Source organism: Gymnogyps californianus, chromosome 5 (assembly GCF_018139145.2).
Source record: "Gymnogyps californianus isolate 813 chromosome 5, ASM1813914v2, whole genome shotgun sequence".
Classification (NCBI taxonomy): domain Eukaryota; kingdom Metazoa; phylum Chordata; class Aves; order Accipitriformes; family Cathartidae; genus Gymnogyps; species Gymnogyps californianus.
In genome coordinates, this window is record NC_059475.1 from 52,157,393 (window position 1) to 52,180,548 (window position 23,156).

The 23,156-nt window shown below is 43.8% G+C and overlaps 1 protein-coding gene across 6 annotated transcripts in view; it reads right to left on the reverse strand.

Annotated features, from left to right (window-relative positions):
* The window catches only part of FOXN3 (forkhead box N3), a 211,789-nt gene that overhangs the window by 101,986 nt on the left and 86,647 nt on the right, over positions 1 to 23,156 (reverse strand). For all 6 annotated transcript variants that reach the window (XM_050898294.1, XM_050898293.1, XM_050898298.1 and 3 more), the window contains exon 3: positions 949 to 1,085. In XM_050898294.1, coding sequence (XP_050754251.1) covers positions 949 to 1,085 — 137 coding nt within the window. The remainder of the gene's footprint in view (positions 1 to 948; positions 1,086 to 23,156) is intronic.

Genomic DNA, 23,156 nt, shown 5'->3' on the forward strand with positions numbered 1-23,156 from the left:
AAACGGCTCCGGAAAAAAACCAAAAAGCAACCCCGCGAGAGCCATCACAATCACTTCTCAGTCCTGGTGATGCTGCTGACCCCCGCTACGGCTCGTTAACGACACCTTCCTGATTTTGTGGGGTACGGTACAGCGCTGGCCATGACCGGCATTTCTGCCCCAGCCGTGACACGCTGCCAACATTTGGAAAAAGTGAAGAAAACAATTTCCGTATTAGCAGCAAGGAGACAGCAGTTGTGTCAAAACCCGGTGTTTGCTTCCCCGCTTGGTGAATGGCAGTCGTAGATTATCTCTCTTCCTTCGCTTATGTTAGTCGTAAGCAAGGGCCAGGTCAAAAACAAATGCAAAACAAATGAAAAAAACCACCCCATGCCTGTTTCACTGAAGCAAGGCAGAAGAACGGCTCTTGCTCTCCCCCATGCCCCTCTGGGATAACCTCGAGGGCAAGCACTCGCGTAGGGAGCCCGTAACTACAACAAAAGCTGTTTAAGTCACCTGGGTGCAGGGCTCACCTGGAAACCTGACAGTTGCACAGGCAACACAGGCCCCGTAGCTCGCCCGGGGGAAAAAAACCAGGCCCATCTCCTCCAAGCGTGGGTACTGTGCTTTCACCTACTGCCAAGGGGATAAGCAGACACTTCAGCGCTCCCCATTTGCTCATATGCATTTTAATTTCAGGCATTCTTTTGCCACAAGACTTTGTGGCTCACGCAGGAGCAGGACTGCAAGCTCCGCTCGGGGGACTCGCTGCCGCCACGCAGGGGGACAGGCAGGTAAGGCGTCCTGGACGCACGCTCAGCAAGGCCAGGCTGCCGCCAGCGCTCTCGGGCTTTCTTTGCTAGCACATTTCCAAACTGCATCGCTTAATTACATTTAACGTCTTACCCAAGATTCATACGCAACACTGGATGAAAACATTTAGAGTTGTAAAATGCATCTAGTTCTTACCTTTGATATGCCTGAGGAGATGTGGGAGGTGTATTGAACACATGCGAATATGGGTGATAGGGTGTCTTTTTCAAAGCCTGAATAAGATTTTGTCTATATTCTGGGTCTATACACCACAAGGACCCCTTTCCAATACTCTGCAAAGAAAAAAGAATTAAAAAAAAATCAAATATTTGATCTAATGGCATAGCCTTATTTATTTAGCAGTATTTGTCAGGAAAAGCAGTGGGTTTGGGTTTTTTGTCTGACAGAAGTGAACATTGTTTGCTTGCCAGAGATTATTGCTCCATTAATAACATATTGCAACTGTATGATTTAAATCACACTTCTGGGGGGGGGGGGGGGGAAGTAAGAATGAATGTTTGGTTGCTTTCTCCCCCCTCCCCTCTTGTTACTAGTTAATACAGTTTAATAATATCTGGCGATTCTCCCATCACTCCATATTGGAAAAATAAGAAGCTACAGTTACTGTTAAATGGAAACTTTGAAGAAAAGTAGATTCTTTTCAACAGTGATTTTCTTTTCCTTTTGCTGCTGTATGAACAAGAAACAGGGCTAAAAAGGAGGGGTTTAAACACCCTAGCAACTGTTTTAAAAATAAAAGGACTTAATCCTTCAACCCACATGACATCAGTGCCATTATACGACAAGAGGAAATTAATCATCTTTTCTCCCCTACAGGGGAAAAAAAATATCCAAAAAACCCAAAACAAAAAAAAGCCCACAGTATAATCAGAGTTTAAACCATTTAAGGGTGTTGTGAAATTGTGATCAGTTAAAACAACAGTTACTGTAATTACCCTTTCTGGACACACAGAGCAACTCAAGCAGTCAATCTGTAATGAGAAGACTACACTACAATTCAGTATTTATTCTGCAGTTACAAGCAGTGCAATTTCAGTTCTTGTCTCAATCCCATCCACAGGTCAGAGTACAGATATTTCGAATTGTTTTGTGTGAGTTCTCAAACAGAAAACCAACTTTCCCTCAGCTCCACTATGAAAGCATACAAAATGATAGCTCAGAAGCAGCCTTGGTCTGCTTGAGCATACGTAAAAACAAACACCAATCGTAATTGTTGACTGAACTCCACTGGCAGGCTTTCAAGGCATTATGATAAGGTTTTTGGTAAATGTTGATGTTTTCTGGAACAGGCCAGGGAGGCTGCGCTACCGCCTCTAGCCGCTTTTCAACCCAGGACCATCCCTTTTCTCAACTCAAATTTCTATCAGACCAAAAGTGGGACATTATTTTCTAAAGCCACAAGGAAGACCAAAACTAGACACTTGTTTCTTTTCAAAAACTTGTCATCTTTGTGGAGCCCTACCAACTCCTAAGCACTCCTCTGCCTCACGGACAGCTTTAGGATACACAGTGCAACGTGCAAAGCGCTTACAGACCTCTTTCCGAGCTTACAGACAGCAAATCTGCACTAAATTCTCCCCCCAAAAAACAGAAAAATGAAAAAGAAAAATCTTCCCCAACATCACTGGATGGCTGTGTGGGAGCACCTAGCAAGTTCACAGCATCACGTGAGACTTGGCTTGAAAGAAAAGGAGAGGGGCCAGCACAACCCGCAGGAGCCGCGACCACTTTCTTTCAGAAACAAGCACATCTGCTGGAGGGGATGAAGAAGGAACCATCTTCTGCATGCTGCTCTGGTGGAACCGGGAACATGGAGCCAAGCCTCTTCAGGATGGCAGGGTTCAAGCCCGTCTCTCCCCTGGCTTCCCAAGGGTGCCCTACCAGAAGGCCACTGAACAGTCTAAGGGGAGACATCTTCCAGCTCTCAAGGTGAAGTGGGGCCCCTGCATGGCCAAAAAGCCCAAGATTCAAGGGGCTAGAGAGAGAGAGCAAGTAAGACTCTTGGGCTTTCACCTCAGTAAAGCACTACAGCAGATGACTGAAAAGATCCACCGCTGGTGTCAGTGGTGGACACTGTGCGCCACACATCTCAAACCACTTTGCAAAAAGGAGGTTGTTATGTTTAGCCCTCTTTTAAATATGGGACAATGAGCCAGAGACTTGACATGATAAGCTTAGTAAGTGACTTTTTAGGCAAAGGACAGAGTCAAAAATAGAATCCAAACCTCTCAAATTCCGCTTCCATGCTCCATCCAAGAGCCAGAGCAAGAAGAACATAAAATTTCCTTTTAAGCAAGCAACGTGCAAAACTAGGAACGTTTTTCAAGAGAAAACCTTTGCTGGATTCCTTACTCCTTACAGCATGGGATAAGCTTAAAAAAAAAGCTACACTTAAATACCATCTACCTTATTTGTACTTACTGGAACACAGCATGGTGTTTCCAAACTTCTCTGTTTTTTCATTTACTTCCAAGACAGACTTTTCATCTACCTGGAAGATTACTCCCCAAAACCCATGAGAGTTAGTTCAAGTTGAGGGCCTTACAAGATGAAGTCACTACTGACGAGTAACTTCAAAACCTTTCATTACTGTTAAGCTAAATTTGTTTGGCTTGCCCATATTCTTGCAAAAGCCAAAAATAATCTCACTGAAAACCGAAAACTTTCACACAAATACTGAGAAGAATTATACGCCTTGTTAGAAGAAACACTGGGAACGTAGATTTGCTGTATTTTCACTGCAACTGAGCTGACTTATAATTTAGCAGCAAAAACAAATGCAACTTAAGGCAAAGCTCCCCAACCATGAAAAGTTTCTTTTTTAAGACAGTTACCTTTGTTTTTCCACAATCACACAAAAGAGCAGAAATAAAAAGAAAACTGAAGTGTCATCTGGTTAAGAATCCTTCTTGACTGTCAGAGGTGTGAAGAGCTTCGTTAACTGTTTAGATGTGTCATTAGTCTTCCCATATACAGAGCAATCATGGGAAAGGAAATCATTGGAACTCAGACCTATTGGTTAGTGATTAATTTCCATCTTATGACACTTGGCGTGCTGCTTCACTACCTCCTCCAAGCCAAAAGTCAATAGTTGGCTCCAATCAAAAACCAGCAAGGAAGGGGAAAAAAAAAAATCCCTGGATTACATTTGTCTCCCAGGCAACAAGTGACTGAGGAGAGAGGAGTGGATAACAGCCCCGTGATCATCTCAGCACTGGAGTGCTTTCAGACCTCCTGACATGCCGCCTCCTCCCAGGGCCAGGCACAGCCACCTCCCTCCCTCACTCCTGCCAATCACAGGTTACTGCTTCTGCATTCATGTTTAAGGTTGTTAAAAACAAGGGGAGTGTTACTACGAGTCCCCTTCACCTTGCCCAAGAGGAGACTATAGCTGCAGGTAAGCTATTTCAGAGGTACCAATGGGGAGAGAAAGCAACACGTAGAAGCTACCCTATAAAAGTTTATGATTGAATACTTTTTCTTTAAAAAAATTCCTGATTATCTTTTCTATTAAGAAATTGTTATGCCTTTTTCTACCACTTATTGTATCAGAATATTGTCTACTAAATCCCAACTTACTAATTCGTTTGCTCTTTCTCATATCTCAAGTATACAAATCTGATTTCCCCCCCAACAATTAAAACCAGTGCATTGCCTTGAAAAGGTACGTGATATACTCAGTGTCCAATTGTTTTTTCTCCCAATGGACTGCATACAAAAGTTTTAAAATCCTACTTTTCACAACCTATTAGCATCCAAACAAAAATGTCTGGTTATCTTTTAGTAAACTGAAAAAAAGTTTGAAATTTAAAAATAAAAGAATTAAAATGCTGCTTGTCAGCTCTTTCAGTTGTTATAGTTGGGGATAACAGCATTATCCACTATTAAAACTCCTCATTATAAAATTTTGTTTCAATATACCTCGCAACTAACTGCCTGGCCTTAGGTACCCCCTATCATCTGCCCAAAGCTCAATAAAAAAAAAAATTGTGCGTTGAGCTCTTTCCAAGACCAACGGCTGGGAAAAAATACATACCCTGTCTATGTAAAAATTCCAGAAAATGTTTATTTGAGGAATTTTGTTCCCTGGTTATTTTAGCACAGACTTGAAATGTGTTAGGAACGCAACTTTTTTCCAGGGTTGTTCTTTTCATTGCCATACAAACAGTCTGCCCAAAATAAAGCTTTGGGAATAGAGCAGATACAGGAACCGCAAAACATGCAGGCTCAGAAGGATGCTGGCAATTTCAAATTGTACCTTTTGAAGCTCTGGTTACACGTTCGCTTTGAATGCACACGGGACTGCGCTGAAACCAATGAGGAGCAGCTCCAGGTACCCACACCTCTCACAGCAGCATCACCACTGAGAGGGTCCCTAAGGGAACAGACCCCTAAGGGAACATCCCCCAAAAGGGGGACGAAGGGGTCTGAGCTGCTGCTGCTTCCCCGGTCCTCGCTGCACTGTTCTCCTCCCTGTCCTCTTGCATGTGCCTGGCCCTTCCTCCACAAGCCCATTTCAGTCACTTTCCTCGAAGAAAACTATTCTGCTGGCACAATTTTATGTGATTTAAACTCATTAAGCTGGCTCACATGAAGGGTCTGATGAGCACCCAGCGCTGCTGCAAAGCAGGGGACGGATGCAGGGAGCCAGGGAGGGGAATGGGAGCTCTCCCCTTCTGCAGCAGGAGCCATGGTGACACCCCGATGCATCCCTTGGAACAGCACACCAAGAAAGGAAAACCAGGACTCCGGCTGGACACAAGGCAGCTCAGAAGAGGAATGGGAAAACCGGTGTGACATAGAGCAGAGGTACATGGGAGAGCTGGGCAGTGAGGCTGGCAGACGCAGCCCCAAGGGAAAGACCAAGAGAGCCGCGCAGCCAAGACCAGAGACACCGAGATGCTGGGCACCAACACAGGCGTACGCTCAGAGGCTAGGAGGAGAGGAACCAAAACAAAAGACCCACGAGTGCGTGAGCGACCCCACAGCTCTGCACAGGTGCCCAGGCTATGCCAGCAAGCTGAGAATTATTAAACTGAACTCTTTGAGTTAAGGACCTTGCTACTTCAAACAAGTGAACAAGAACAAAACCAAAACCAAGCCAACAGCTCCCCACTGAGTAGATCTGTCCTTTTTCTCCTCCACTACCAAACCGTGAGGGGATGAGTGGCCATGGCTAGACTCTTCTGCACCAACACTGTCAGCAATATGAGTTAGCCATATGGCAGCTACCCAGGCTGAAGTGGTGTACATGTACACTGCCTTTGAGGAATATGCCATGCTGGTTACAGGGGCGCTTCAGGAACTGTAAAAGCAAACAGAAAAAGTAGAAATTTCCTATTACTCAAAAAAAGGGCATGTCCAACTAGCATCTGCAGTCCCAAGCTATCAAATCTTGAAATCACACCACTATGACTTATCAGTCCCTGCCTAGCTCAGTGTAAGGTGTTGCAGTCGTTAGCACAGGACCTGCGAATAACACTAAGGACACCTTCTGCAATGAAGAACCTTTTGGTGTCAATATTCACCATTACTGATCTCAGGGTTTGCTCTCATGGATGAAATGTACTATTGTTATGGCAAATGACCTCTTTACAAGTAATAGTGGAGAGACTACTGGGTATCAAAGGTTCTTACTCTAAAGAAATATTTAGCCTGAGCTCATTGTGCCCAGTTACCCTGCAACAGCAGGCTTGAAGCAAACCCTTCACAGATTTGCCACCAAGTTTATCCATGGGAGTGCCACACAGCTCCTACAGGTGTCCAAGTATGCCATGCAAGCACAGAAGTGTTTCTATAGGATCAAAAAGAATTGGATGATAGAAATACCCATGATGTCACCACAGAATTTAAAACAACCGTTTGAGTAACTACAGCCAGGACCAGAATCTGAAAAAGTAGTTGTTTTAGACCAGAAATAGATTTCTGTGCATAAGGTACAAACGAGAACAACGTTTCTCAACTTCTATGTCCGCACCACATCTAATGTGGTGGCACGAAGTCATCGGCCTCCTCTTCACAGACGCTGTGTCTCTGGAACCACTGCTGACTGCTCACACCTGCACATGAAACCTCTGGGGGTGGCGAGAGCACGCCCAGGGCTGTCAGGCAGCAAGGACATGTACAAGCTCCCAAGAGAACCCGCACGATGGAAACGTCTGCCCACAAAAAGAGCAGGGTATTTCACTCGCCACCCAACACTGCAGTCACCCAAAACACAGAGCAATTCTGGAAACCTTGACTAAAACAGGTTTCTGGTTGGTTCCCAGGGACTGCAAACTAACATCAGGAATTCCTCCTAAACACAAATTTCCCTCTTCTCACCTTATGAAAAAATCTATTTCATAAGAAAAGCAAGAGATTTTTGTGAGGAGATGGACAGGCAGGAGGAAGGGAAGTAAAATAGTTTCCAAGTGGCACCTCATGACACCCTGCCTTCAGCTCTGAAACACACCAAGACGAACACTTACTGTGTTCACTCCAAAATCCACCTCAGGAGAGAATGACTTGCTTAAATAACTTGCTTGCACTACACAGAGACACCTGCCACGTGACTTAAAAACCATGCTGCAATACATCACAGATTACACATCCTTCACCAAATATGCCACTACTCTTGAAGGTTTGCAAACGTTGTGCAGGCACTATGGGAAACAAGTGGCTCACGATTACAAAATTCACTGAGACTAGAAAATGCAAGTCTACTGCGACCACTAATGCTGTGTTGAATCAGCATGCAACAGCAAGGGCAGAGAGGCTTTTCATATCCAAAGAGAACTTGTGCAACCAGGAACAACACTCAAAGGCCAGCTCTGTGCTATTCACTTGCGGACAGCGATGCCGAGAAGAGTGCGCCTTACTTTTTCAGTTCAGCTACCCATCCCTCATGTTAGTATAACCCTCTTCTAAATGAAAGGCATCACTGCTAAAATAGGACCAACTCAGAATTGTACTGCCTTCATTTACATGAGTGTCATGGTTTAACCCCAGCCAGCAACTAAGCACCACACAGCCGCTCGCTCACTCCTCCCCCCCCCCGCCCCACCGGTCGGATGGGGAGGAGAATCGAAAACAAGTAAAACTCGTGGGTTAAGATAAGAACAGTTTAATAATTGAAATAAAAAATATAATAATAATAACAACAACAGTAGTAATGAAAAGTAACAAAAAGAGAGTAAAATATAACCCAAGAAAGACAAGTGATGCACAATGCAATTGCTCACCACCTGCTGACTGATGCCCAGCCAGTCCCCAAGCAGCAATCCGCCCCTCCTGGCAAACTCCCCCCAGTTTATATACTGGGCATGACATCATATGGTATGGAATATTCCTTTGGCCAGTTTGGGTCAGCTGTCCTGGCTGTGTCCCCTCCTAATTTCTTGTGCCCCTCCAGCCTTCATGCTGGCTGGGCATGAGAAGCTGAAAAATCCTTGACCTAGTATAAGCGCTACTTAGCAACAACTGAAAACATCACTGTGTTATCAACATTATTCTCAGACTAAATCCAAAATACATTACACCAGCAACTAGGAAGAAAATTAACTCTATCCCAGCCAAAACCAGGACAACGAGGCAGAATTAGCATACTAGTATCAAAACTGGGGAGAGATACTATACAAAAAATTTGAAACAATTTAGCTGGCAAATGCTCAGGAAGATTTAAGATTAAGATGCCGAAGTTGGTCTGCTAGTCTGTTTGAAGTCCTGCTAGTTATCTTTACTCATCGATATTTCAAGTTATCAAGACAGACATAATGTTGCTTGCTCTGCTCGCCTACATTGGTCCTCCAGTTTTAAGTAGTTATTATGAGTGGTCACAGATAATAGTAAACCTTTATCCTCTTTAACAGCTATGTACCTTGCAGATGAGGCTGGTGGGTTCTCTGGTTACTCCTTTTTTAAACGAATGAAGTAATTTGCAGAAAGACACAAACAGAGCATTTGAATCATCTGAGGTCAGCTAGTTTGTGTTTGTTTTTTTTTTTAAAAGAAAGAAATACAACTGCTAAGGAATTCTTAAAGAAAAACAAAGCCACTGCCAACGATGGCTATTATTATAAAACACATTCCTTAGGTCCACTGTAATCTCACATAAAAATTACAAATAACTATTCATGCAGTTTAAGGGTAGACTTTCTTCATTCTCTTCCAACATTTCTAGCACAGACCAGTGAAATTCTATATGGTCAGTTTTAAAGAATTGCACTATAGACCGTAACAGCAATTTTAATGACAGTAACAACTGCATGGTAAGCATTTAATTTTCAGAAACCCTCACACAAAATCCCCCTTACCTATGAACTCAAGAGTTAGAAACTTCCCCTGCCCTTCCAAGGAAAGTTTGGCAATGTTATGTGACAGCTTGACACCAAGAGAAAACTAATAGTATTTGCATGCAGCATAACAAAACCCTCACACCCACTCCTCCTGCATGTTTTCAACTCTTTTTTCAGTAAACTAGCAGTCACAGCTCAGCTCAAGCACAAAGCTGAAAATGAGCTCTGACTAGCTAAAACACAATTACATGACCATAAATATATGCTCTTTTAATGCATGAAATTAAAGGTATCAAACCTTGCTGGGAAGGCTTGCTGGAGTATAGTGTTCAACCCAAGTAAACTAGTTGCATCAAGAAATCACCGGCTTTTCTCAAGAAAACAAAATGTTGGGGCTTTTTAAATCTTATTTTGCTCCAAGCAAAAACATCCATTAGTTCAACTCACACAAGTCCAAGTCTCTGCTTTCATGCTCATCTCTTGATATTTTAGCTCACTTGCTCAATGAGCTACCCTAGACACCAACACAGTCATCAACCTTTTAAACCCCTGGTTTGCCTTTAGGAAAGTGGCCTGATTCTGCCCCAAGTGGTGCAGGGGCATTAACCATCTCCACGCCTCTGGTGTCCTTCCAGTTACAAAATAGGTACTGCCTTTCCAACTGGAGAGGTTGGGTGGGTAAGTAACTTCACTGAGAATGAGAAGTACGATTACAGTGGAAAAGAACTACTTAGCCTCAAAATGAAATAAAACAAAAACGCCCAAACCAAACAGGAAGCCAAGCATGCAAATAAACAATGCTACAGGAATAAAGAGGTCAGACCAGTGCTGTGAAGTAACAGCTGGAGAAAAGGAAAGGCTGTGGTATTCCACAGTCAAAAAAAAATACCTATTTCACAGGCAAGATGCAGTGCAAGATCCTGCAACACAGGAAAGTGCTACTGAAACACGCACTGTCCAGTAGTCTTCCAATGTTAAAGGAGGTCAAGTCTCACCAGCACAAGACATATTAGAAGTTTTCTTTTTACCTTTGGACTTTTATGTGCTATCAGAGTGAAGGGCCCTGCTCCCTGCAGTGGTGCCTTTAGAGGCTGGCCCCCACACAAACCTCCAAAGAGCGTCCCGTAAGTAGAGCCACAGGCACAGGTTCTATGGCCTTGTCCACCTACCACAAGCAGAGCAAAGAAACAGTGGGTAACACCTCATAGCAATGGGTGCAAGACAGCACAGGAGTGACTGCGTGGACAGTTCGGGTTTTACACATACGAAGGCATTCATGGGCTTTTAAGCAATTTTTTACCTCGGCACTCCCCGTCCTGAGTACAGAGAAGTCAGAAACGTCTTCTAGTGCATGACTTAGACACCCAGCAAGTCTGAGCTGCCGCCAAAGACTACCAACCCAAGGCATGGCCTCAGAGTCCAGGCTCCTGATCCCACAAGGGGCACTTCAACACCAGGTCTGGAACGATTCTCTATCGTTATTTCAATCACAGTGACCCACTGCCAGATAACACCACGGGCACAGCTGGTCCACTGCTCCTCCAGCACACCAGCACCTGTATGACTATTAGTATAGGTAAGCTCGCACAATACTATTGCCTACAGCTGGCAGTGGATCTGCTACACCACATTAGCTTCCCACTGCTCTCATCATACAATGATTCCTCCAACAGGCTCAGGAGGTGTGGCATTATGTCACTCAACTCCAAGAGTCACATTTAGCCTGTTAAATATCTCCTTGTTGAGTTTACATGCGAACCACCCTATAAAGCTATTAGGCTGCCATATGGAAATCCTGCAAGCAACTGAAGAAAGGAGTGTCATTAACTGCCCTTAAAGAATGCCTGGCTCCTATATAAAGTAGTAGTATGTTGTTTCATGCTAGTGCCTAACAACCTCAGATGTTCTCCAAAGCCTCCCCAGGCTAGGTGAAGTCCGGGTGCTAAAGAAGACAGGCTGTGACACTGCTAGGGAGGAACCAAGTGCAAGATCAAACAGACACAGGGAGACTGGGCTGGGAAGGCAGGAGAGCCCAGAAGACAAGGCTGTCAGCATGACGGGCCGTCGCATGGCATACTTGAGGGAGATTAGGTAACAAGTAGCATTAATAATGCTGTTTCAGCCTATAGAATTTCTGTGTATACATGGAAAGTGTAATTATCCCTACTCTATTGAAAAGAAAATTGAGGAGACACAGAAACAAAAGAATAAAAAAGAAGCTAAGTGCTCAAGGTCACCTATAGAGTCAAAGGCAAAAGAAAAAAGAAAAAAAATCCCTAAGACTCCAGACCAAGAGCCCACTTAGTGGGGTGTGCTAATTTCATGTCAGAGGGGCACTCATTTAAATACCCACTGGTCATCCGATACTCTTCATGTTATCTAGATTATACAATTGGAAAAGACACAAATTGCCTTTTCTTACAAATATATAGTTATGTCATATATGAAAACCCAGTGACAATTCTAAAGCATAACCCTTCACACAACAGATATTCAAAAAATTATTCAACACTTATATCTGTGTTAAAGGTTTGCGGGTCATTTTTTGCCTACTAGCGTATTAATGATGAAATAAGCCAGTGAGTGAATTTCCAGGGGAAGCGGTTAACAGCTGGTAGAAATGGGTGGGAGGGAGTAGGTTGCACTAAATCCATTAGCAGTGACAAGTAAAAATAGAAATAAGGAAGACCTGACAAAAGCTAATGGATTTGCACCATTTCCCCCACAACTGTTTATTTAACATAGGGTTCTTCCTTGCTTAGTATTTAATATTGGTTTGCATGAGGAATTGAGGGGAAAAAACAGGCACTTTGATAAATGGTTTGAGAGGCTGCCTGGATGTAGGGTTTCCAAGTGTCCCTGGGCTCTTCAGGGAAACAAAGCTGTGCTCCGTCCTGAGCCCTGCTCAGCAGCCTCAACAGATACCCGTCACCTGCAGCAGGCACATGCTGAAGAAAAATCGTCCTCCTGCAACAGAGACCTCAGTGTTACCACACATCTATCAACACGCAAATCATTTCTGCCACTTATGCATACTCTACTCTGTTTGTGTCCGATTTCTACACTAAGTTCAGAGATACTTATTTTTTACTATCATTTCTCTTTTGCTCTCCTCTTTCTCATGGCTGAATGAAACCCCAGAAAGCAAAACAAAACACCTCCCCATGCTGCAAACGTCCTCCAAAATGAGGCAACTTCTTGACTGCATTTGAAGCCTTCACCTTGCTCACACAGTGCAAATCAGCACAAACTCACCAGGGCAGGGCCTGGCTTCAGAAGCCTCAACAGCTCAAATGTCACAAGCCCAAACCTCACAGACACTGAAAAACCTGGGACTTCACTGCAACTCGGTACCTTTGCAAGCAGCCTACACCAATCCTCCTTCCTCCCAAATGCCAGGTACCATCACAAGGCTCTGGAGAAAGACCTCCTAAATTAGTCAGTAAGATCAATGGCTCTGCAATGAAGGCGAACCAGGGCAAGACCAAGTTTAGCTCCAGGAGCAAACCAGCCTCCTGCGGGGAGGTCAAAACCCAGGTGCTCCAGCAAGCATGCTCCCTCTTAGACACCAGGCATCCCGGTGGGACTAAAACAGCAGTGCCCGCAGGAAAGGGCTTTCCTCACCTGGTGGGATTTGGCATCTTGTTTTTATTGTAATACAAAACAAGCAAGAAATCCCACCCGAGAGCCACACCATTGAGACCTACACACAGCCAGACAGGGAGCAGCAAGCCCCCACTGGGCCCAGCTGCGGAGTAAGAGCACCACCACCTTCGGCACTAACCTCTTCCCGCATCTTCTAGAGCGCCAGCCATAGAACCCTTCCCAGGAGAGGCAGAAACACACCTCGACTGCATCAAAGCCTTCCAGCATGGGAAGGCTCTGACCTCAAGACTGCAAGGAATTACATACCGGGGCAGAGACAGGGAGAGGGCTGCTAAGCCACCTGCCTGCCTCCACCCACTATCACGTCACAGGTCACTAAAAAACACCCTCTCCCGATCCTAGCTGTAACTTTGGCCTCCTCTGGCAGCTGCCCCGCAGCCCACCCGTGCAGAAGTGCACAAAGGCTCTTCCCGCTCCAGCTGGTGAGATGCCCCAGCCCACTGGTGGCAGGAGACAGCCAGAACTGTGTCACCGCAAGCACAAACAGGAGACACCGTGGCATGCGGGTTAAGCACAGCGTGTCCTCCCACTGCAGCCGCACAGGCAGCAAGCACAGTCCCCTTGCCCTCCCGGCAGGTGTATGGGACTGGCCCCCACTGTGCCACAGCTGGGAAGCCTGCGCCCAGCCCCAGGGGATGAGCATCCTACCACAGAGGTCAGGGAGGGAGAAGCAGGTGAGAAATTGTCCTTCTCAGCAGAAGGATGTGGTGGCAGGGGGGGGAAAGAAAGCCACGTTGCCAGGTCTCATCCAAGTCATCCTCAAGGTGGAGTAAGTTAAAAGGAACAATATGGGAACTTCTCATTGTGGGAGCAATTAATTCGGATGTGCTTGTATTTCCTCCCATTTTTACTTTGTCTGCTGCAGAAGCACAGGCTTGTAAAACAGTAAGAAGATGAACTTGCTTAGCCTTGAAAGTTTTATTCACAGCAAGATTCATTAAAACTGTAAGAAGACTCCCTTTATTATTTTTCTCCACGCAGCATCTCAAAAATAGATTTGACAATTACAGGGGTTTTGTTGCCTTGGGTTTTTTAGGTGTCTATATTTTTACAAGCATGGCTACATGGGCTGCAACTGGTAAAACACTAAAAGCAGCAGATGCAACAAAGCTTGGCATGAGGAACTTCTGCAGCATGAGCCACTCAATCAAGCGTATTTTGGAGTGGATAATTAATACTGAATTTCAGCTTCCCTGAGCACCTCCACCAGTAAAACAGATTTGAAAGTGTGCAGATAGTTTATTAAACATTACAAAGTGATTACATTAGAGAAATAAGACATAGACTCACTGGTGTGCATGGATTTAAAGCAAAAATTGACTATTTAAATCTAGATTTTTTCCCAAGGAAGCTAGCAAGTCCCTGATCAAAACCTACAGCTTGGCAAGAATAGGATTCACAGGTTCATTCATGTTATTTCCCGGGCAGACTAGTTCTGCATTAGCAGAGCATTAACCAAAGCCTAAATACTTAAGGATCCTGACTCAATATAGATTCTTCCTCTGTTTAAAGTCCACCTCATTTTTCCAGATGCGATTCCAAATCCCACAGTGATTTTGCTATTTCATACAAAAACCAAAGGAAAAGCGAGTTTCCTCAAATTCACAGAAGAGAATTGAAAGGCACGTGACAGAGGCAGCAGCAGAGAGCCAGCCCGCAAACTCACTGAAACAAACCCAACAGAAATAGAAATGTCACTCTTCAGGGCGCTCTTTCGGCTAAGCTGGTAGCAAACAGGATGTGAGCATCAGTCGCTGTGTGCAGAGAAGAGGTTATTCAAAACAGCAAGTTCAGGCACAGACCGGGTCTTTTACCCGGTAAGGGAAGAGTGGGAGGAAGGCGGCGGGGGGAAGCTTTCAACTCACACACCGCAGCCCTGCCTACTTGGGTTTTCCCCAGCCTCTTTTTAACTGAATTATCTCACAAGCAGTCTTTTTCAAGTGTGATGTTCACAGGCAGCCCCCATGAAACAGGGCTGCAAGCATGCCGAGGGGAGGAGGAGGAGGAGAAATGACAGGCTCCTCGGGAAAATGAGACCGTGGACAACCTCAGCAGCGCTGGCAGCCCTGAGAAGAGGGACTGAGGCACTTGTCGAAAGACACACCGTCCACAGAAAGGAAAGATTACTGCTTGGCTTGAACATGAGAACAAGAAGAAAAACAGAGTTTGGAGCAGGGGAGGGGAAAAAGAGAAGACAACATTGTTTGATGGAGTCTGGAAACCTCTGGAAATTAGAAAAGCTGTATCAACTTCTACATGGGGCTAACTCACCGTCTTCACCCTCCCACTCCTCAGTGTTTACTAGCAAGCTATTACTCATTCTGATCATCGTATACAAAAAGGCTGCTGATCAATATTGCACAAGGGTGATTAGTGCTCAGTGATTAAACATCAGTGTATGAATTTATCTGACTTAACATGCCTGAAGTGGAAGGAAACAGGGAGAAACAATTTCTGAGCAGACTCCACTAATGAAAATTGACAACGTGCCCAACATCAGATGTTGATGTTGTGAAGAGTTCAGAAGTAACAAGGAGGAGAAGATGTATGATATTCTCAGGATGGAAAACTGTTTTCCTCCAAATTATTCATGATCAAATATGCCTTTGAACAGATCTACCACCTAAAGGAAAAGAAAATCTCATTTAAGAATGCCAAAGCAAGGCTATTTTGATGACACAGGTGTCATGCAAACAGGCCTGCTGTGACCTGAGTCACTGCTCCAGGTCTCCTGTGATCTTTTTCTCTATCGGTTTCACACAGGAAGCCTTCATATTTGACACACCAAAAATAGCAGATGGTTTACAGATGAAAATCTTGCTTCAAAAAAGGTTGCAACTTTTTTCTTTTCCGAAATGCAAATGCACTTTCAGCACAGTGCAACGATGATTTAAAGCACTTGCCCCTGCCACACATTCCTCAGACAGACGTTTATGAACAGTTCCATTTCTAGATGATGCAAGTAAGAAAAGAGAGAACTAAGAGGGGAAAAAACACAAAAATAGCAATCGGAAAAGAATACCTGAATGTGAAAAGCAACCAAAAATAACGTACAAACTCCCTTACAGAGAAAAATGCATAACTAGAAAATGAGGTCCAAACTGCTGAAGGCCCTATCCAAAGACTGAGCAAAAAGGAAGAGGCACCTTATAATTGACTCCATTCACCCTACTGATGATGAAAAACTTTGACAGCAGTGATCTTACCTTTCAGAGCTGCATAATGTACCAAATCCTGCTGAAAAACAGTAACTAGCCCTTGAGCATCCTGGTGGTGTGAAAATCCACCATCACTTGCCCCACAAAAGGAAGCCAGACATACCAGCTCCAAAGCACCAGCCTGTGGAAAAGGGCTGGCATCCTCCAAAGGGTCATCCTCATCTTCGTAGTCGCACCCAGTGACCACAAATGCTGACATCTGCACTGTACAGAAGAGGATTTCTGCAATTGCTGTGTTTTCCTTGCAAAAGGCTCTCCAGGGCAATACTAAACATACCACCACCAGAAGAGTTTGAAAGAAACTTGACAGATTACAGCTTTATAGTAACCTCTAGAATCTGGCGTTAATATTGCCAATTCATAGCATTTTTAGCATGTTGGGATTCTAGGTGTTTCTATTAGAAATTCATGAGATGGTGCAAAATCATGAGGGAGGGGGGAGAAAAACCAAACCAAAATGTTTCCAGCTGCCTTCACTACTGTAAAAGACCCTGTAAAAGATCTTAAAGGCTCTAAAATAAGGCGCACATCCCCTTCCCCATTATTTTAAATGACAACACAATTTTTAAGCCAATTTCATAACTTCTAAGGCCCAAATCTCTAGATAAATAGCCCCCCACACCATCCTTATCATATCCATCTGTATTATTACACACACACCCCCGCCTAGATGCTAACATTAGTTGGTCTAACTTAAAAGCCACACGAGACAAACACAGAGAATTCATTTGGGCAATTACAGAATTCCCTCCCTTTCCAAACAAAAGCATGTCTCTCTACACAGTGCGAGAAGGCTGAGGCTATACATGGCGTGGATTGAAAAGCCATTTAAACCAGCTCTGGAACAGTTTTATTGTTTAGCCTGATGACAAACAACAGGAATCGACAGATAGTCAAAACAAGAAAAAAACCAAGAGTTTACTGATGAAGCAAATTGTTCCTCTTTTTAATGCATGTCTAAATTAAAGATTAAGAGTGAAAATCCAACAACAAGTTTGTGAACCCTGTTTTATAAATTGCGAGGGAAATAGTGGATAATTCTACCATAATTAAGACACGGACTCTTGTCCCATCAGCCCAAGCCTACATAAACGCATTTTTTGCATACTAGACACTGGAGGGTGAGTGGGACTCAAGTGCTGGTGAAGGAGCAGATGGTAATTAGCAAAAGTGGTTAGATCATAAGCATGTTTACTTTGAAACTAAAATAATGCAAGTATTTTAGCTGGCGGGGTAGGACATTTTCCTATTTTTTTCCTAGTCAGCAGAAAAACAGGATGAGAAAGCAAGATCTTCCCTACAATTTCAATACTACAAATAAAATCAAAGCTTTCTAAATGAAAATTTTATATTTCTTCTCAAACAAGAATGACAGATAAGCTTGTCTCTTAATGGAAAGGGTCGTAATTACATTTCTGCTTTTCCAAATTCAAAATTACTTGGCTCTAAAAGCCAACAGCAAATGACACATCAAAGCAGACTTGCTAAGTCAAGAACAGGGAACTTTATTCCTCCGAACAAAAGCAGCGTTGCCCAAAAGGCAGTGATGTCTTACAGGTGTTTTAGCAAAACCTGAAAGAACAAAAAATTAGTCAAAGTGGAGGTGTTTTACTAAATTTTAAGTGCTGGTTTGTTCTGGAAAAACCAAGAGAGACTGTTCAGGTTAGTTAGACTCTTAATTTAGAGTGATCTGTTTAGACTAATTGGTAACCAGTTGTGGCAACAGAACACGTCTGTCCTAAGGAAATTTTGCAGAGACGTACCGCTATGACAGCATCTTGTTTTCCTAGTGCAGAGATGCAAGTAGATAGAAGGCTTTGTGTGACAACCCAAATCCATACTACTTTTTGCTCCCATTTTACCTTAAAAGTGTTTGGATGATCCGAAAAAGAATATGACTATGTAATGCTTTTTATATATAAAATATATTTGTATACACACACATATAGAGAGATACAAAAATAAATTAATTTAAGCAGAAAAGGAGGTACAGCCTGAACAATAAAATCCCATTTGTCTCAACAGCTGGGAGCTAGCACCGTAGTGAGTCTTCTGTGCAATTTGTCTCTGTGACAGCTTCTTTCCTCTCTCTCTGCCATGCAGCCAAAAGTCTAGAAAGTATTAGAACTTGATATAAAAATGTGAAAACCAAATCTACTCTCTTTTACAACAGCAAGGTTTGTATATTTAACCCCGATCATTGAGGAGGAAAACATTCATCTTTAGAGAAGCGGGGTAAGAGAGAGAAAATCCAAATAAATTAGTGCAACGAGGTAATTATGTAACAATAAATGTGTTACATTAATTGCCAAAACAGGAGAAAACATTTTGGACAAGTTCATCTGACTGCTTCAAAACAAACCATGCAACGCTAAAAGCGCCAGCATTTGCCTGATTCCCAGCCATCTCGGCCACATCCTGACTCTCCAACTTCCCATCTCTCCCAACTAAAGACTGAAAACCTGCACTTCCCGTGCACACCATGCATTTCTTCCTACCTTAGCTATGCGGGCAAGCCAACAAATCACTTATCCTATTCATCTATAGCTCCTTAGTCCTGAAGTACATCAGGAAGGGTGGAATTATGTAAGAATATCATATTATTTACAGTTAAATTTATAAGTAAATATAATCTCTGAAGGGGATTCCTGCAGAACTAAATAGCTTTTGACCCAGGAGTCATGGGTCTGTACCATTTTCTCTCAAAGTCTAAGTGTAATTGTAGCTCCATCTCAGCCGGCAGCATGCAGTTCTTACAGCCGTCAAACATTCCTCTCCAAAAGCCTTCAAAGTGCTCCCAGGAGCAGTGAGGATGTCTGGAAGTGCAGTGCTCCTGTGTAACTCTAGGGCTGGAGAAGGCTGCATGCTGACAGCCAGTGCAAGGCAGTGGTACTAAGGAGAATCTTGCAAATACAGCTTTTCCTGCATGGCAAGGACTTTATTCCTAAAGATGAACCATGCAAGAACTATTTAGTTCTCCCCAACAATTTAAAGAAAACAGATCTAATTGCAAAACTGCTATGTTATTACGTTCTGTATCACTTAACAGTGATGTTTACCCCTCTCCCCCTAATCTAAAACCAGCGCATTTCATGAATGATTTCCCTATTTTTACTGGAACACACATAACCTAAGGAGAGGTGTGTTCCCACTCTCCACCCTGAAGAGTGAAGAAGAGATAAAAATATGTAAATGAAAGATTGAGATAAGGTATCCAAGTACCTAACCCTAGTCTTGCATTAACCCCCGCAAACCCTACAAGTTGCACTGTAGGCATTTTTTTTTCAACTGTAGACTCAGAAAAACATTTACAATAGTTGCCTCAACTCAGTGAGTACCCTCCCACAGTAGGCAGCCATGGGATCTCATAAATATAGCTCTGGAGCAGAGCCTAATTTTCTGCTCATAGCTTGAATGAGTGTGAATTCAGCATTCAACTAAATTCTCTCATACAAAATCCCATCAATAAGTTTCTGCTCCATGTACTGCCACAGACACTTTTCCATGCCATTCCCCATACAGAAGCCCGTTCATTCCTCTGCTTACCAACAGTTGTCTTTCAGCAAGTTACACTGGTGTTTCAAAATCCTGATAGTACTCAACTAGTGGTAAATTGCTACTGCTGAAACGAAATACAGCAATTCAGCACATCATAGATAGTGTTTTGGTATCTTAAGTCACTGGCTGAGGGCAGCAATTTGGTTTCTTTTCTACTGTAGCAAGGGAAAACCCACTCACTTTAAGATCCTTGGAATGAGTCCTCCCACAAATTCCTACATCACTTCCCAGGTCAAAGTTTCCATAATACCCAGAACAGAATTTGAAGAACATAACTAACGAATTAAAAGGTACTGTCTCCAAAATTACTATTATGGGTAACTGAGTAAGATCCAGAGACACCATTTATGGCCACAACTGCTACTTTCCACAGCGCTCAGTCCCAATTCTGCTGTTGTTTACTCAAGAGTAAATCAAAAGCAGCTCCTCTGAAGTCAGGAGTCTAAATTGGTGGGAGAACAGAAGAAAACAAGTAACATTCCAGCCTAAGAAGAGCCAATAGTGACCTACCAAAAATTCAGGAGGAAAAAAAATTTATGCCAAAGTAGGAAGGTCACTCCCCTTCTTCCTCCCTACTGTTGCTTATCTTACATGACCTCTGTCACTGATGAGTTTGACACCACCTACAGCTATAAGAAACTTAGGACTTTGTGGAAGCCAGCTGAGTTGCCCGTAAGCATACAAATCTTGTCAGCATCCAGACTGTTATAAATGTACTTATTCTCCAGAAAAGACAACCACAGTTTTATTGCCATTGCAATATCCTGCACTAAATGACCAGACACGGCAGCAACAATGAGCATGGTGTGGGTGCAGTATCTCAGCTACCGGGCATCTCAGCAGCTCCAGCCACTTGATCAGTAAGATCTGAAGGCAAGCTAAGAGGAATCACAAACATGATGGCATGGCAGAGCTGAGGCACTCTGCACTCCCTTTTGTAATTAAAGGTGAGAATCGCTGTGAACTTCAGTCCCGGACACTAATTTTGCTGAAAGGGAAAACATCTCAGGAAGCTCTTGCTGAAAGCAGCACAGCTAAGGAAGCTGTTCCTTGCCCTCATCTATGAGGCCAGTTAGTCCCGGGCCAGCCAGATTCTGCTGAACAGTGAGTGTCACAGTAGCCATCCACAGGGCCACTGTCCAACAGCAACATTTCTGCTCCTTCAGAAGAGCCGCCTTTGTCTCCACAATTACAGAAAACGTACGGTACTACTTCTGTGCCTGAATTCTTCCAAACCAGAGAAAACACACACAGGAATTAAGTCAGAAAAACTAAGATACAAGACTGATATAAGCATTCAAGCAGATGTACAGGATCCATTTTACTTTTAAAGACATCAGAGCACAAGCGTCAAGGACAGGGACTCGTAATCGCACCTGAACGGACTGCCTGTGTTTCTCTGCTGCTTGTCAATTAAGCATTGCCAGACAATCAATTTTGGCACCTCTTCTCTCCCCAGCCCACCTGTAATAATTTCCTGGCTCTGGAGCTGAGCAGGTACCCTGCTTTTGGCCAGCTCTGTGACACTGGAGCAGGTGGGGAATGGTTAAGAGAGGGACTGAAACTAACTGGGAATTAGATCGAATGACAGATGTTAGGAAGCAAAATTAAACAGTTTTTTCCTTGAGACCAAAACTTAAATACTGAATCACAACAAGCCAGTTGCTACTACTGAAGAAAGCAAAATCTCATTGTTCTTAGACTACTTAATAACAAACTGACTTAAACCAGAAGTACCAGAAAACCAGCAAGATTCGTATGCGTCTCATTAAAGCAAACTTTCTTCAATGTCTTCCTTTACCTAGAAGACAGGAGACTTGACTTATACTGGTTCAAAATACCAGATTATGAATCAAAACATAAAAGCAAATACTTAGAGAGAGAAATCTTTATTAGCTTAAAAAATACATATAAGCATGTAGCACAGTCTTTCCCTAGATGCTTACTGAGCAAAACTTAACCAGAGGCAGCCACGTGGGGTTTTTTTAAAGCAAATCTGTATTCACAAGGTTAACTGCATCATAACATATTGCTCTGTTATAGCTACATACCGTGCTTGCACCATGACCTCATCTAGCAATGGTCTGCCTGGTCTTGAAATGACAGAAGTCAATTACTTCTATATGCTAAGCCACCACTGACCAACATACAAATACCAACAAACTAAATTAGAGTCACACTGGGTCCCTTTTTCATAAGGATTCCAGCTTGTGTTACCCTGGACCATTCATTTGTTTTAACTAGATTTATGATGAAGATACAGCAATTAGCTGAAAATAACACAGATGGAGCAGGTACAAGCAGCCTGGAGACTGCTTCTCAGACCCCACTGGGCCAGTCATTCGAATGACTTTACCAGGAATGCGGAGCTGCCACAGGAATGAGCCAAGGTTTCAGCTGCCTGGGTCAGCTAGCGGGACACAGCAACTGCCTGAAACCAGAGCAAGGAAAGGAAGCTTCTCCAGCAACTCAAAGGCTACTTCAGGCTGCCTGAAGAGTATTTTCAACTACTCAATTATTCTCAACTGCTCAATTACGATGAAGTCTTTTAAATGCTTTTTCATGAGGTCTTCACCCAAGAAGAAAAGCCACACAGCACAATTTACTGTGCTCTTTCAGCCAGTGTAGAACACTTCACTTCCCTTTTAGGAAAGGAAGGAGGAAGTCTAAGGGACACACATTTTCTAATTAAAATGGATTCTTTGATGTTTTGTTGAAGAACTGAAGTGCAAGACAGAAGAGTGCATGCTTGGCCAGACCAGGAAGCCCAGTTCATCTCTGATGTTCAGCCACAACCAGAGGTAGCACAGCCACCATCGTGGGTCTGGTGCTCAAGGGCATGTCTTGCCTACTGCCACAGGAGTTTCATGGTGATCCCCCACGGGCTAGCGTTCGTTAATGGGCATGTAAAGCGCTCCTTTGTACGTACGTACTCCAGCCCCATCATCAGCGAGGCCTCCTGTGCTCAAACCAGAGCGCAGCCCCAGGATCCATGCTTCCTTTGCTGGCAGTGACAACGGCAGCTCATCAGCTCTCCGAGAATTAGGAAAAACCTAGGTGGTTATGGGGACATAAACACAGCTGCACAAAAAAGCCTGACAATTGATTTTACGGACATCCTTCCCTCTTCCATAATAGCTTTTCAGAGGATCCACAGCACAGCTCCACTCAGAGCCACCTCTACTGCCAATATTAAAGCTTCTGGGCAACAGAAAGAAACAAACCTTGCAAAGGTGAGAAAACACACACGTGTGTGCACACACACCCTTGCACAGTTTTCTTAGGACCATTTCACCCATGTCATATGGGCCCAATCCAGCACCAAACACGTATCTGACTGAACATACAAGCAGCTCCAGTGATTCCAGCGCAGCCTGTGCTTTCGAAGGTAACAGCATCCCCCGCCCCTTCCCTTCCCTGTCTTCTCCTACTGCTGCCGGGTCAGCTCTGAGCCAGCTGAAAGCCGCAGGCACAGTTTCGTGCCAGATTAAACAGAGCTGAGCCCACGGCCTGTGCTGACACTGGTGCTCCTCTGACCACAGTGACCATGAGCTAAGCAGGGAGCTGAAAATGAATCCAACTAAATTTGCCCACTGAAAAACAAGCCAAACGAAAATAAACACAA